Source organism: Protopterus annectens, chromosome 7.part0, assembly GCF_019279795.1.
Source record: "Protopterus annectens isolate FY-2018-M chromosome 7.part0, PAN1.0, whole genome shotgun sequence".
Lineage (NCBI taxonomy): Eukaryota > Metazoa > Chordata > Ceratodontiformes > Protopteridae > Protopterus > Protopterus annectens.
The window spans coordinates 726,872,402-726,888,412 of NC_056739.1; the positions used below are offsets into that span (position 1 = coordinate 726,872,402).

The window sequence follows — 16,011 nt, forward strand, 5'->3', positions numbered from 1 at the left end:
GTAGTTTTCAAATGATTTATCATAATTTTTATGTTTATTTATGAAGTGTCAAGTGAATTGTATTGTGGGCAACAGCATTTGAAAATGTATTACAGTGCTAGCTCTAATTATAATACTGTATATAGACAATTTATTCAGAATAATTCACCTTCAACACATGTGCATTAAGATGTCTTCTTTTCAACTATTCTTTAATAGCAATGACACTAAATTACTTTTAAAGGAGGGAGGGGAAAAAAGGAAGAGAAGGAATTGCCACTAAAGTAAGACCCTCTTCTTGGTGCATTGATATAACTACCTGAAAGACTTTAGACATATCTAGTCTGACTACATTAGTTAATCCTTCTCTTAAGGGTAGCATTTCTATACAAGTTACGTAGTAGTATAAGTGAAGGAGATACATGTGCCATTTGTCAAAAGCACATACATTTTGTGCTGGAAATAAAGGACAATCATCTGTATGATACTATTAGTAAAGTTTACCCAAATCTCTCTTATTCACTGAGCTATAGACCTTCTCAACATTACCTCTAATTTCTTTAAGAGAGGCTTCAGTAGCAACTGCTCTTAAAATAAGGCATAATCTTCCCTTGATTCTAAACAGAAATATAAACCGATTTTGTAATACATTAGTGTGCTAATTTTCATGATGTCTGTTAGTAAGATTATTCTTCTATTTAAAATTTTCTACTAACCATCCATACTATCATATGAAAAATGTTTTGTTCAATAGGCTGTAGTTTTAAATAGATTAATATGTGTTAGCATAAGTTGTATAATGGTAATATTGTGAACATACTAGTGTTAAAGTGATATTAAACCATAACAGAAAATGTGGTGAAAGTGCCCAGTGACCATGCAACATGCAACAATGCCACAAACGAGGTGGCCTTGAGGAGTTACATGGGGCATCCAACAGTGTTTTGGAGATGAATTAAGCTAATGAAAATATGGACAACAGTTTTGAGTAGCTACCTAATGTTTTTAGATTGCAGAATGCTACAGGGGGAACATGAGAGAAGTGAATCCACAACGCTACATGCAGTAGCAACAACAGACATGTAGAACATACTGAGACAAGGACAAGGTACTAAGAGACAGTTTAATGATGTATTATATTTATGGGGGGATTGAACTTCATATGGACAACGATAGTGATACATATTCCAATAATTTAAACAAATTGGACTTTTTATTCAAATATAAGATGTATGAAATGGACAGTGATTATTTAAAGCAATACCTGCATTTAAATATAGTACCAAAAACCTTAGAGTATGTAAATATCCTAATAATGTGGATGCTGGGCCTGATTTTTATAAGGAACTTGTTGCAGCTTTTGATAGGTGTAGATTTGATATAGTGAGAATGATTATAAGGAAAAATTAATTTGAAATGAAAAAAATGTTGATATTGAGCGTAACAACAACAATATTGTCAGTGATTTGGTGCATACTAGTGAATGTGAGAAGGATAAGTATGTTAAATTGTTACATAATATTGATTTAAAATGTAATGAGGTTTTTAACAGAAAAATAAGAAAATTTGATAGAGATGTTAAGGAATATCAAGAAAATTGTGCATTATCCAAAACCTAAACAATTTGTACATTATTGTCAAGATACTAATAATAAAGATAGGGAAGAGGGGGTAACTTATGAACATGGGAAAATAATGTTGTTCAATTTGGGGGAGCATTTGGATTTTCCAACCTTACAGAGGTAGGAAAGATTGAAAAACAAGGGACCTGTAGACTACAGACACAATGCATGAAAGAGGGATTACAGAACACATTACAGGTAGAAGAAAGTGATGGGATTGGGATGACTGGACAAAAATACAGCTACAATGGTTTTAACATTTTAATTATAGTAAAATTAATATTCTAAAGAGTCATTTTAATTTATTTTCAAAAGGTTTTTCTTTTATACCTAGAGCTAAGGCAAATGTTTTTAAGTTGTTAATAGATTTTAAACTTTTTATCAGGAAGAAAAATTTTGAGTTATTTTTTAATGGCCAAGTAAGACCACAAATTCCCAATGCATTGGTAAGAAAAGTATTTTCAATCCACCTTTACATCCGCAATTGAAGAATTTTGAAAGTATCGTGGAGAAAGAACTTAGGCAAGTTTTAAATAGAAACAGGGTGGCATCAAATTTAACCAAGGAGGAGAAAAGTATTGTGGATGATTGTAAGCAGAACAAAAATTTGAGAATTTTGAAACCCAATAAGGGTGAGGGGGGGGTTGTATTAATGGACAGGATTATATATGATGGCAAAATGATGGAAATATTTGAGGACAAGAATAAATACACTAGGATATCCATAAACAAAGCAAACATTGCGTACAAAAGAATATATGTCTGCCATAATGATTTGCTTATGGAAGGCCTTATAGACAGAGAAACCTATAATTTTCTATATGTGGAAAAACCCATCCCAAAAGTCCATAAGGATATTTACAACCCCCCTCTTAGACCAGTAGTATTGGCAGAAGGCTCAGTCACAGCTCCATTAGCCAAATATGTTGACTATAAGTTAAAGAATATATCCATGAAAGGTGAAAATGTTTTAAAAGATTCATGGGATTTTTTGATGAAGGTCAATAATACTTTATACTCAGAGAGTTTGAAATTCATTACAGTAGATATCGATTTGTTTACCTCGATACCACATGAAGTTGGTTTAGAGTGGTTTGAAGAGGTCTTAAATGACAGCGACGAAATTACCTTTAATGATTTTCGCACATGTTTAGTGTTAATGGTCTTGGTATTAAAAAACTATTTTGTCTTCTTTGAGGTGAATTTTACAGGCAAAGTAAGGGGATATCAGTGGTGGCACATTGTGTCCCAACATATGCTAATATTATATTGTCATATTTGGAGAAAAAATATGTTTTAACTCTGAATATAGACATTCCTGAAAGCTCTACACATGGTTTTTGGAGGACATTTGTTCTTTTTGGGTGGATTCGGAAAACAGATTTTTAGAATTTTTAAATTATTTATCTCATACCACTGTCTTTTTAAGATTCACAAATATGAAATAAGGTATGATGAAGTGGGATATTTGGATGTTAAAATAATTAAAGTTGATGATAAATGTAAGTCTGGTATTTATAGAAAAAAAGATTTTTGTCTTAACTCATATTTATTCTGTACCAGCACACATCCATTTCATCAGAAAAAAAGTATAGTAAAGGGCCAGTTTGTACGATTAAGCAGGATGACTGCTGATGATGCTTTTTCCATGATAGTGAGTATTTAATAGAATTCTTTAAAGCCAGGGGCAATCCCATTAGTTTTCTTTCAGATATTTTGGGAGGTTCTAGATGTAAGAGTGATGATAATATTTACAGTAGTCCTCTGACTATTACGTATTATGGGGAGGCAGTGTTTGTTATGAACACCATTGAAAATAAATAGAAGACATTTTCTAGTTTATCAAATATGAACATTATATTTGAGAAACTCTATAAAGGCTATTCAGTGGCCGAGGTACTAGGAGAATCTAATTGTTTTTTTTTTGTTTTTTTTGTGGAAGTTTTACTGCATGATTTTTACTGGATTTCTGTTTGAATAAATCAGAACAGTGTCTTACTGTGTTATTTTGACTACTGGTCATTTGGAAGTGGTTCAGAACGTTTTTTCTTTCTAAGTGGTTTCCCCATTATATTTAAGAAACTGTTGAAAATTGTCTATAGAAAAGCATGCAATATTAAGAATTTAATGGAAAAGGGAACTTCTAGTTCTAATACTGCCAGCTCCTTTAGGAGAGGTACGCACAAGTGTGGTGGTTGTACCCAATGTCCATTTGTGAAGGTGGGTAATAAGATACATTTGAAGTGTAGAGACAGGTACATTAAAACTAAGGGCTACGCTAATTGTAATACTAATGGTATTATTTATATTGCTCTATGTGAGACATGTGAAGCCTTTTATATTGGTAAGACTGAAAGGAAATTTAAGTCAAGAATGTATGAACACATGTATGATATAAAAAGAAAGAGCATTAATAATGCTTTATTCAAACACACACAGTTTTGTGTGGAAGCCATATTTTGTTTTTTTGTAGTAGACGTTTTACCTATAGATGTTAGGGGGGGGTCCTTGGGAGACCTGCCTTGAATATAGGGAGCTTCATTGGCAGTTGGTACTAGAGGCAAATAGATACCCTGGTCTAAATGACACAGTAGCTCTGATGCCTGTTTTAAAACTTAGATCTGCCAAATTGTAGTTTTTTACTATGTCACTAGATGGTGCTGTGGAAATATTTATGTTATGCATTGTACTGTGGTAATTAATTAATTCAATTTTTATACATTTTACACTATATTATATACATATACATTTTTTGATTTTTATAAACCTATAATTTTTATGATATTTATGATGTTTTTAAGGTTTATTGAATCTTTTATATTTTAGTTAGTGGGCATTGTTTTAAACACCTAGTTTTTTAATTGATTATTTTAATTGATTGAATTTTTAATTATTTGATTGAAACAATTGTGATTGCTATATAATGTCTGGGGTTTGGTTGGTATGCTCATCTGATGAAGTATTTTGACGAAAACATGGTGATAAACTTAAAGCGTTCTGGTTTTGTTTTTTATATTGAATGCAATAAATGGACTGTTTCAGATTGAGTGGTGTGTGATCCCTCCTTAAGTGCCTTGATATTAAAGCATGTTCAATTGTACTATAGTTCATAAGAATAGCTACTACTAGTTACTTTATAGTTTAGTTTTTTACATAGAATTATTAAGCAAATTGTCTTTATTTAGATTTGATATAGATAAACAAATTTATCCCACTGGATATTAAATAAATCATTGTGAATAGATGGTAGGAATTTATATGTAATAACATGAAGTACTGAATAAATGTTTCAGAGGTAGAGCAGAATAGCAGATGGAGAAGTGTGAAGATGATGGAAGGTGATTTGAGTGATTATATCATCAAATCAGGAATGTTACATTCCATGTTAGGTGTTGTAAATAGTTTTCTTATATTGTTATTAAGTAATTTTTATTATTTGTACATAGCAAAGGAGATTAAATTTAATTTTTGTCAGATTTTTGAAAACCATTGCTTAAATCTGCTAGAGTTAACTAAGTTTAGGAATGACAATATGTAAGTGCATTTCACTGAGCATAAATGGATTAACTAATCCAATGAAGAGAAGTGGCTTGGTTAAGTATCTTAAAATGAACAATGCTGATACAGTTTTTCTACAAGAAATGCACATAATAAAGAAACATATTGAAAAGTTAACATGTAAACAGTACTCAATATTGGTGGATTCACATTATAATACCAAAAGGACAGGCACTATAATGTTATGGAAGAAAGCATTAACTGTACCTAAAGTGATTGATTTATACTGATAGCAATGGTATGATGGCATTAGTTGTACTTGAAATATATAAAAAAATGTTTACTTTTGGTAATGTATATTGGATTCCTGGAAGTGTTTCCAAAATAGCAAAAAAGTATTTAGATCTTGTAGCTTTACATGCAAGAGTTTAAATTTTAATAGCAGGATATTTTAATTGTGTACTTTCAGAAAAGGACACAGTCAATGATAAGACACCTAAAATAACTGCTACTGCTAAACAGCTTATTAATTTTACTAATATGATGGATCTTGGACATATTAATAAATTAAAATTGGCAAATACTCTAAATTATACTCATTATTCTTACAGATTTGGCAGCCATACAAATCTTGATAAGGTATTCACTACTACTGGATTATACTCAAAATTAGAAGAATTATCAGTAACATCCTGTCCTTTGACCATAATGTTGTTACTTTTGAAATTAATTTAAAACCAAATGAACTAATTTATGGCAAAGAATAACAGTATATATAACCAAACTTGAATGATTTAAAAAATGGTTTATAAAAAATACGTTTTTTATGGATACTAATAACAATGGTGAAGTTTCTAATGTTATCCTGTGGGATGCATTAAAGACATACATTAGTGGTAGAACAAAGAGTTACTTGTCAAAAAGAAAGGATTGAGGTAATGAATTGAAACTGTTTCAAAGAAGGATTGATGACTTAAATTTAAAATTAAAACCCTGTGATAAAGATATAGACACAGAATTAAAAACATTAAATCAAAATTACATGGAAATATTAAATCATAAAGTTGCAATGAACTTAGAAAAGCTCAAGTTGCAGACTTGTACAGTAAATCCTAAAAATATGCATGCAATAGCAGTAAGATCAAAAATGCTAAGTAATATTAATCATATTGAAGTTACATATCTAGCAAATCGAAAGTCTTCAAAATTAACTAATTTAAAACATTTTGGAAGCTTTCAGAAGACATTATGAAGAAATTAATAAAAAAGATTTAATACTGGATAATACTGACAATACTGATAATGTCTTAAAAGATCATATAATGCATAAAGTTACAAAAGAACAAAACAATATGTTAGATAATTGTGTTACTATTAGAGAACTTAAATAATAAATAAAAGGTTTAAAAATAACAACAAGGCTCCTGGTTTAGATGGTTTAGTTTCAGAGCTATATAAAATAATCCCAGATAATCCATGAATAACTCTTATAAATGCTTTTGATGAAGTTAAAAGCTCATTAAATATCCTGCCTTCTTGGAAATACTCTTTGATTTCCCCAATTTTAAAACAAGATAAAGCCCATAAATATGCTCTTTGTACAGACCTATTTTCTTATTAAATGCTATTAAATGTTGATTACAAAATGTTATGGCTATTTTGACTAAAAGATTAAATAACACCAAATGTAATTAGTGGTGATCAAATTGGATTCATATTGGGCAGAAAAGTGCATGATAGTATTGTTAGACTTATTTCCTTAATAGATTTTGTTAATAATAATAAAAAGAGCTATCAATATTATCCTTAGATATTGATAAGGCCTTTGATTCAAGTAATAGGTTATACTTACAAAAAGCTCTAAAGACATACCATTTTTCATTAAACTTTATAGAATTAATAATGAAGTTATATAATAACACTTTTTCTTTTGTTAAAATTGGTTCTTTTCATTCCCTTTCATTTAAAATATCATGGGGAACAAAACAAGGATGCCCACTATCACCATTACTCTTTGCCTTATCTGTAGAACCGTTCACTAATTATATTAGAAATAATAAGGAAATACATTTTTTTTAATCAGTCATACTTATAACTCTAAAATCACTTATTTCTGGATGATATTTTATTAACTACTAATAACATTGAATATTCAATAGAAAATGTTGTTAAATCAAATTTCTTTGAGAAAATGTCTGGATTAGAATTTAATCATACTAAAACAGAAATAATGCTAATAAATAAAACAGTTACATGTAGGTTAAAAATACTATGAAAATGAATTTAATAGGAAAAATTTAAATATTTAAGGGGTAAATATAAAAACTAATGGGAGAGAAATAGTAGCATTAAAGTATAAAAATCTAATAATATTTCAAAACTTATCAAAAGTTGGAATATAACCTTTTTCTTGATGGAGAATAGACTTAATATATTAATAAAAATGAAAATACTACCAGAGATATTATATATTGCTCAGTCATTAATAATATTGCCCCCCAAGAAAACCATTAAGAGGTTAAATACTATATCATTACATTTTTTGTTGCATCTTCAACAAACAAGAATATCTTATGATTAGCATACTAAGAGCTGGCAAGAAAATGGTATTGGGTTTCCTGATATTGATCTTTATATAAACTCGCATATTTTGAACATTGTAACTTTTTGGAGAAACACAGCATATAGCTCAAATTGGAAATGTCTTCATGCAACAGTTTTATTTTCAAATATAGCAATTAAATAAAATATTTTCATCTAACAGTAATATAGTATATTGGATACTAAAATATTTTTGCTTGAATAATGGAAGCATTGCTAATCATGCATATGGAATTAGGTGTATATATTTTTAAAATGGTAATGGAAAGTAATTCAAACAGTTATTTTTCCTATAGCTTGTTTCATTGGTTGTTTAGAATCCTTTAATATGACTACAACATATAGTCTTGAGAAGAGTAATTTAAAATGTTGGTATCTGTTTTGGATGGAAATGAGATAACTACTGCAGAAAAACTTTTAGCTAAATATAATGTAAACAACACAAATTGGCTAGATATTCAAGCTGTAAGAAATGTATCAATAGTAGTTTACAACTGCCATTAGTTATGGTCACTAAACCCATCCCAAAAATTTTAGAATTATTTTTTCAGATTAATACTGTCAAGTATAAAAATAAGACATACTTACCAGTATTCTACACAATTTTAAGAACTGAATGTATGACCTTTGATGAATCCTACTGGGAATATCAAAAACAGACAAGGAACCTATTTTAGAGGTTAATAAAAAGCTTTATTTAAAGCCTGTAAACAACTCCCAATCATCTGTCTCCTGGAAAATTTTTACCTGGAAGTTTCAACATAGAAGTTTTTTTAACTCAAAGTAAAATATCCCTTTTCTATAAAAAAGAAAACCTGAGATGCTGGAGATGTAATGAAAATTTACAAGCAGATGAGGAATATATTGTTCTAAAGTGCCAGAAGGTTGTTTTATTTTTAAATGAGTTTTGAAATATGTTAAAGCCTTGTGGTCAGACAAATGTGATATGTCACATTCTTTATTATTATTTCATGTTCCAGTTCCTGGTCCTATTTGTAAAAGTCAAGTGCCTCTCTCATGGTCAATCCTGGCTATTGCCAGATAAGTTACTACTTTAAATTGGACAAGTAATAGTTATCTTTCGTTATCAGAATTCATATGTCTAACAAGACATGTGTATAGTAGTTACAATCCTTACATAACAGAACTATAAATCTCACACGCAAGAAATTATCTTGGCAAAAACTTAGATTTATTGGAGAAGTTTTAATGTGGTTTTCTGATATCAGCTTTTGTCATGGACTATGTACATAGATTTATTTTGTATTGATTTCTTTATTGTTTATATGTTTTATTGTATTGTTTATTCAAATCCATTTCATTTTAAAATGAAATAATTAAATAAAAAAAAGAGATTGTTGAAATGCCAGTAAAATGTTTTTTGTATGGGATTTCACCTCCTCTGCATCTTTAGTGTAGGGGCTGCAATCCCTACAGCCATGCTGCTTGTAGACACTTACCTATAGGATTGTTTTAACTTGGACTAAAGGGAATATTCTGAGGTACCATAGGCTCAGACTTAGTATATATTTACCATATTCATAAATTTTGCGTAGTAGTTTGAATGATTATAATTGTCGTCCTTGGAAGCTGAACTGAAGCATTCCATATCTTGATCCAGATATGACACAGTCTACATTGTGGAAGTGGAGTATGTCACTGGAAGCATAGTATTTCTATCACTGCTAAGCTCTGCTTGGGAAATATATCAACCTTTTAGGCTAGCAGACGAAGACGCCTTCTAAGCTATTTCTTATTTTATAATTCTGGTCCACCTTCCAGCCCTGTTTGCATTTTGTGACAGTACATTTTGAAAATAATTTTGAGACTGGCATATGATGAGCAGGTATGTGCATACATATGTGCATGCTTAGCCTGAGATGTTATTCACATGTAGGTCTTCCAGTACAAGGCATAGCATACACCTTGTCTGCAGCCCTCTCACATGTCATGTCTAATAAAAATAACCCCTATCTATGTTACCCTCTCCGATCCATGGAGAGCTCACGGCCCTTTTAGCATCACTGTTTTCCTTCTCTGTTCTGCAGACTGTCTAGCGTTCATTTCATGAGTTTTAAATTATATTGCACTGAAAATTTATTTGCTAGAGGGACTGTAGCATCACTTGCTTTATTGTAGGATTGGCAGAGATGATGTATTTTCCTAATCACACACCCCATGAAAATCCTTTCATTGGTGAGGTTTTTAGTACAATAGAGCCATTAGGCTTACCTTCACAACCATGTTCATCACCAAGGAAATGCCCAAACAAGTATTTGGGTATAAAGAGTATCTAAATAAGTCATCTACCTTTTGAGGACATGGATAATGGATACCATTTTTCAAGCATGATGGCATTCAGACATTCTTACTTCGGTTTAAAAAGGCACGTAATGTCAGGCAGAACAATTTGCAAGTCCAGAATATGTTGGAAAGAAATGCCGAAGAAAATTCTGGTGTTTTCTCTTTTCCTAGTGTGCATTAGAGACTACAGAATCAGGCATTCTTGCTTCAGAACAGAGTATCTTATCTTAAGCGGGTCAGTGAGAAGACATATTGACCTACTGCCCTGATGCTTAGTTTAGTTTCTTTACACTTGTTTAAGTACAGTGTGGAAGAGATCACCAGCCATTAAGTGCAGGTTCATGAGCTGGAAGCTAACTGATTGTTGTGTCCCATTAAAACACACTATGGACATGCCCCAATTTGTACACCAGCAATAGTTACGACTTTTCAGCTTTTCAATTTTATCCATGACTGTGCAACCATGGAGGTAGTATATTGCAATTAAGGGAATGTAGAGGGGGATTGGAGTGGGGGCTTTCTTCCTTGCAAAAAAAAAATGCTTTGCATTTTTTCATCTGACTGAGACTTTAACAAGTTTGATTCATTGAGTACTAGCCTCAGACAAATATTACTTAATGACTCATAGTTGTATGAATTATATGTCCTGTTTTTTCCTCTCATATGGCTTATTTCCAGAGATTTCTGATAGATCACACTTGGTGGAAGATAACTCACATTCTTGACTGATAAAGCAACGCATAAGTACTAGAGATGGTCCAGTTAACAACTTGGGGCTGGAAGGTCTAGCTAGAGAGGAACGAGTGTGAGTGGCTGACAACTGCTTACCTCTCCGTGGAGTAATGGTAGGCTTACATTCTGTGACCGGAAAAGCATCTCTGTGAAGGTTTCACATTTGTGTTGTGTGAGTGAAGAGCAGAAAGCAGTGGTGTAATATGGTGAAGGAAGTACATGTTACCCTAGCCAATGACAGTGAGCAAAGTGGAAGTATGCACCTGTATTTATACTGGCATTGTACTACATGCACCTCCTTACCAAAAGTCGGGGCAGAGGGTGTTATGATCTCCTAACATCTTTAAATTTCCCATTGGATGATGACTTGACATTTAAATCTCTTACCCACCATCTCTTATTGCTAGGAAGAATGAGGACTGAATAACTCTAGAGAGGAAGGGGATTAAATAAAGATGGATGGAAACAAACACCAGAAGTGTTCAGAATCTGCAATTCTTCTTCTTCTTTTGGCTTTACCCAGTTAGGGGTCGCCTCAGTGGAACTCCGGTCCGCTAATGATTGGCAGTGAATTTCTACGGTGCCAAGTTGCCAGCCCGGCACCCAACCTTCAAAGAAGGCACATTCAGAATCTGCAATTATTCTTTGTAAAGAATACAGTTTAATATATGCTAATGACATGCATTATTGGTCTGTAAGTCCTTCCCTACACCCTTAGCGTACTGTAGTCTCTTTGCCTTACACAGAGGTATTGTAATGTTATCAGAATGTTCTGGTGTTTCCTGTTAAACTACTGGTTTAGAGGCCTTCTTTAACTAAAGATAAAAAAAAAAAAAGAATCAATCTGATTCTACTGCTTCTTTTGTTTATGTTCCTAATGTGCATGCCACACACTTTGATCAAATACTGTTTTATCAAAATGTTGAAGATAGTTTTACCTCTGATGCATCACAATCATTTTTATTTTCATTTTGGTAAGTTACAGGACAGGTCTAATTGTAATGTGTACTGCTAGATCCCTTATTGATGAAATTATTTCTGCTTTAGTTCTAGACAGTTTTCACATTCCTGCTATACACTAAATAAGGCTGCATTTTAAGAAAATATATTTTCTTTCTTCATTTGTCTTTTTGTTTGCTATTACCTCCTATCAACATGACTTTATGATTATTTTCTGTATTCCACTTTTAGGGCCATCTGATCCTCCAACAGACCTAAAGTTAAGTTCTTTAAATCCACATTCAGTGGTGATACGCTGGCATCCTCCAACAGAGCCCAATGGCATTATAGTAGAGTACAATATCCTGTACACCATTAACAAAACTCACCCTGATGACATGTGGAATTCTCTGTCTAAGAACGGTAAGGCAACACTTTATATGCATTTATTTTCTCATGTAGGTATGTTCTGTATTCCACAGCTGACAATATTTTGAAGGACGTCTTCACTGGCAGCACTTCTTATGAACTTTGTTATTCTATCAATGCATATATTTTTTAGCAGTCGTGCATTAGCCACTCATTTCAGTCGCAACACAGAAAGAGGTTCAACTACAAAACAAGTAAGAATTGCCAGTGTGAGCATTTTGGTAACTCCCAGTTATTTGCAACATGGGGACCCCCCCTAAAATTAAGTGTAGTGTTTTGCAGGCTGCACCCTATATCTTCCTCTTCCTCATATTCTTCCCAGTCATTACTGTAATACTAAATTTCCCATTTCTTCCACCCCTCTCCTTCTTTGATTTTCCTCCTTCATCATCCTCCAAAGACCCTTCTTCACTGCATTACTGACCCTTATTCAGGTAGTTGTCACTTAAACAAGCTTCCCAGTCACATAGCAAACACATAGACTGACTTGTAGTTACACTGTTGTTACAAGCTTCTGTACAACAACAATGTAGTCATTTTTACAGAGGCCCACTCATACAATCAGTATTCTCAATTATACTGACTTTTAATGAGATCAGCCTGAGCAAGGCTATATTCTTTCCAAGATATCATTCATATCACTAGCTGTCTGCTTCACCCTGGCATACTGGTCGACCAACCCATCCCAACAAAAAACTGTTCACGTAGTCAGTTATTGATAAGGTTTAACAATAAAGCACCCAGTTCTGGTCTACAATTATTTACCTCTCCTTCCTTTATCTGCCTGTCACACAAATAAGCTGTTCTGTCAAGTGGCACACAGACAGAGACCTAGTTTTAGACTTATTGTTACAAATAAATATAAAGTAAAATGATATCCCTGTTGTCAACATTTTTTCACGGCATCTCTTTCTCTTCTCACCTAGCAAACATTAAGCCTCTCCACTGAGACTCAATGTCCAGAGGGTCCATCATCTAGGTAGTCAAAGGATGGTCTGTACCTCTAGCATCACTCCTTTCCTCTGCATGCATGCTTTGAGGATAGTTGATCCTTTTCCAAAGTCCAAGTAAATCTCTCTCCTGTCCTCTAGACTGCAGCCCTGTGATATTCATACAACATCCCTGAACATGGAATTACATGGTTCCTACTCTTCTTCCTCCATTTATTAGCTTACATCCTCCTAAGTGGTGACAGTGGAGGCATTTTCAATCATGGTCCTAGTCCACCCCCTGGTGGCTAATGTGAGCCTCACTGTTACTGCAAGGACCTCTTGCACTTTCCCAAGACATGTGCGTTTCCACATATATGTCCCAAAGGCTACAGTTATTGGCTTGGGAGTGACAGGCTCACATTCTTCACATTATGACTGTCATTGCTGAGCAAGACTCCCCTTGCATGAATGCAACTGGCCATCATGAAGCCACTACTCTCTTCCCCCAGAGTGGGTGAGTTGTGTTTCAGTCATTTTCCATCTTCCCCTGTCCAGATTTTCCAGCATCTGATCCACACTTCAAACTTGGTTTATCAGGACTGGACCAAGGACTTAATGCCTCTGTGCAACATAGCTATTTATGTTGCTAAGATCAGTGCTTGTTCTAAGGACAGTAGCATTTTGATATAGCAGAAAAAAGATAATAGAGGTATTTTTTTTTCAATGGAGGATGTAAGGAGAAAGGGTTAACAAATTCTTATGTACAATACTAGATACAGTCTTGTTATTTAAGGTCCAGAAATATTTTTAGGAAGGTGTGGTGTTGATCGTGGGGAGAGGGGTCAGTAAAATTACAGAAAGTAACCAGAATGCTTACATTTTGATGACAACTAATTGTGATATTGGATACAGACAAAAGAGCATCAGTCAAAGCCTACAGTAAGTGCCCACAGTGAGATCTTAGTAAACATAGACAATATTTCAGCCTCAAAAGTGAGGCAGTCCTTTATTTTAACTTTAAAATGACCACCTGTGTACCTTGGAGCAATTTCACTGGCTCATTTGCAAGAATTATCATCTGTCTTTAATCTTTAATTTGTTAATTTTATCATTATCAAATACTGTACAATGTAAAACTTAAAAACAAACAAGGCTGATAAAACCACAGTTAAAATATGGCTAAAAACTGAAACGATAAGCAAGTGATTTTTACAATAAAACATTAATTATAATTAATATAGATGATCACTAAATGGATTAGTTCTGAAATGGTAGCTTAACTAATAAGCATTTAAGTTTGTCCAATGATAATGAGTTTTTTTTTACTCACTGTGCAAACATTTTCCTGAAGGATGCATGAGATATTCCATATAAACTACTGAAGTGTCACAGTATAACACTGTATAGTTCACATTATCGCTATGGGTCCACTTTGGCATCTCAGCAGACTTGTTATGTTTTTATTGACCTGTTACAGGCCATTTTACAGTAAAAACAATTTGCAGCAATTTTGATTTCTTACAGCATATAGTAATGTTATTTGGTATGTTTCCTTTTAAGCATTCAGAATTTTCAAAATGTTATTATCTTTCTGTGTTTATATGTAGGTAATGTTTTCAGCACTGAGGTACAAGAACTAGAAAGTGATGCATGGTATTTCTTTAAGATGGCAGCAAAAACAGTGGTGGGATCTGGACCCTATTCCCCATTGAAAGATATACAGACAGCTAGAGAACCATCAGGTATTTCCTTCAGCATTTCTCTGTTTTATGTTTACAACATTGCAGCCTTAGTGTATAGAAACAGAAGCAGAGGTTTTTTTCGTTATTGTTACTGGCATTATGTCTGAATGTGGAAGTTTTTTTTTTTTAAGTAAAACATTTTTCTTTTAAAAAAACATCAAACCTAAGAATTTTATGCACATTGTTATGTACAAGGTTATAGAAACACCAGGAAAATATATTTTATTGTGATTTGCTTGCATTCAAAGTAACATATTTGGCTTTGAAGTGTATGAGAGACTGTGTATCAATTAGCATTGTTGATTTAACAATACTAAGGCAATCATCATGGTAGGTTTATTGTCTTCTATTGTTTAAGTTGGCAAATAAACTCTTAATGTCAACTAATGCAGCATCTAATTTAGCAACAGCCACTTAAAGTAAATCTCTTCCTTAGTACTCAAAAAACATGTTTTTAATGCATCTTTTTTCTGAGCTATTTAAATGACCCAAAACCATTCTAAATGCTTCTTTTACAATTGCAATGTGTTTCATCCAAAATGGCAGATGGTGGGCCCTGCCTTGGTAACATGATCTTGTTTTCTTGCTTTCATTCCTTCTTCCCAGAATACATTTCAAGTCCTATTTATATGAGCCATGCTAGACATAAGGAAGTGGTGTTGTTTTCTCATGCCATAAAAAGAAAACTCCACCCTCTCCTACAGTTAAACTCCATCTTTAGATTTATTTTCTCTGTAAAATATGGTTTCAGTATTGTGTAGGTACCAGAAACTTGCTTGTACTTTTTAAAACTTTTATTTCCTTGCCTTGGAGTCAAAGGAAAAGAAAGCCTACCTACAGTTTTTTAAGCTCAATTTCTAACATACTTTGCAGAGGAATTTGTCTCTGTCTGCATGACATATCATAGACACAGTTAAATTTGTAGTTTACCCTGTCAGGTACTACCTGATAGAATCGCTAGATATGAAGCACTGTCATCTAACACACCTTCTGTAACAGAGATACTGCTATGTTTTCCTGACTGAGACTCATTTATGTGTCTGTCAGAGCTTGTTCTGAGCTATAAATAGCTGTTAGCTACTTCCAGCAAAAGAAAGTAGATAAATAGCAGGCATTTGTAAAGTAACCAGGAAAGTGAACTGGTCCCAGAACCCTTTTTAGCCATGACTTGGGCTAAATTGGCAAAGATAATAACAAGTATAAAATGCATTGAGCAATACAAAGAAAAAATAC

General features: G+C 33.0%; 1 protein-coding gene across 2 annotated transcripts in view; it reads left to right on the forward strand.

Moving 5' to 3' along the window:
- LOC122806652 (immunoglobulin superfamily DCC subclass member 4-like) overlaps nt 1-16,011 on the forward strand; it is a 2,205,210-nt gene that overhangs the window by 2,009,414 nt on the left and 179,785 nt on the right. For both annotated transcript variants that reach the window (XM_044077249.1, XM_044077250.1), the window contains exons 15-16: nt 11,928-12,098; nt 14,644-14,778. In XM_044077249.1, the coding sequence (XP_043933184.1) occupies nt 11,928-12,098; nt 14,644-14,778 (306 nt within the window). The remainder of the gene's footprint in view (nt 1-11,927; nt 12,099-14,643; nt 14,779-16,011) is intronic.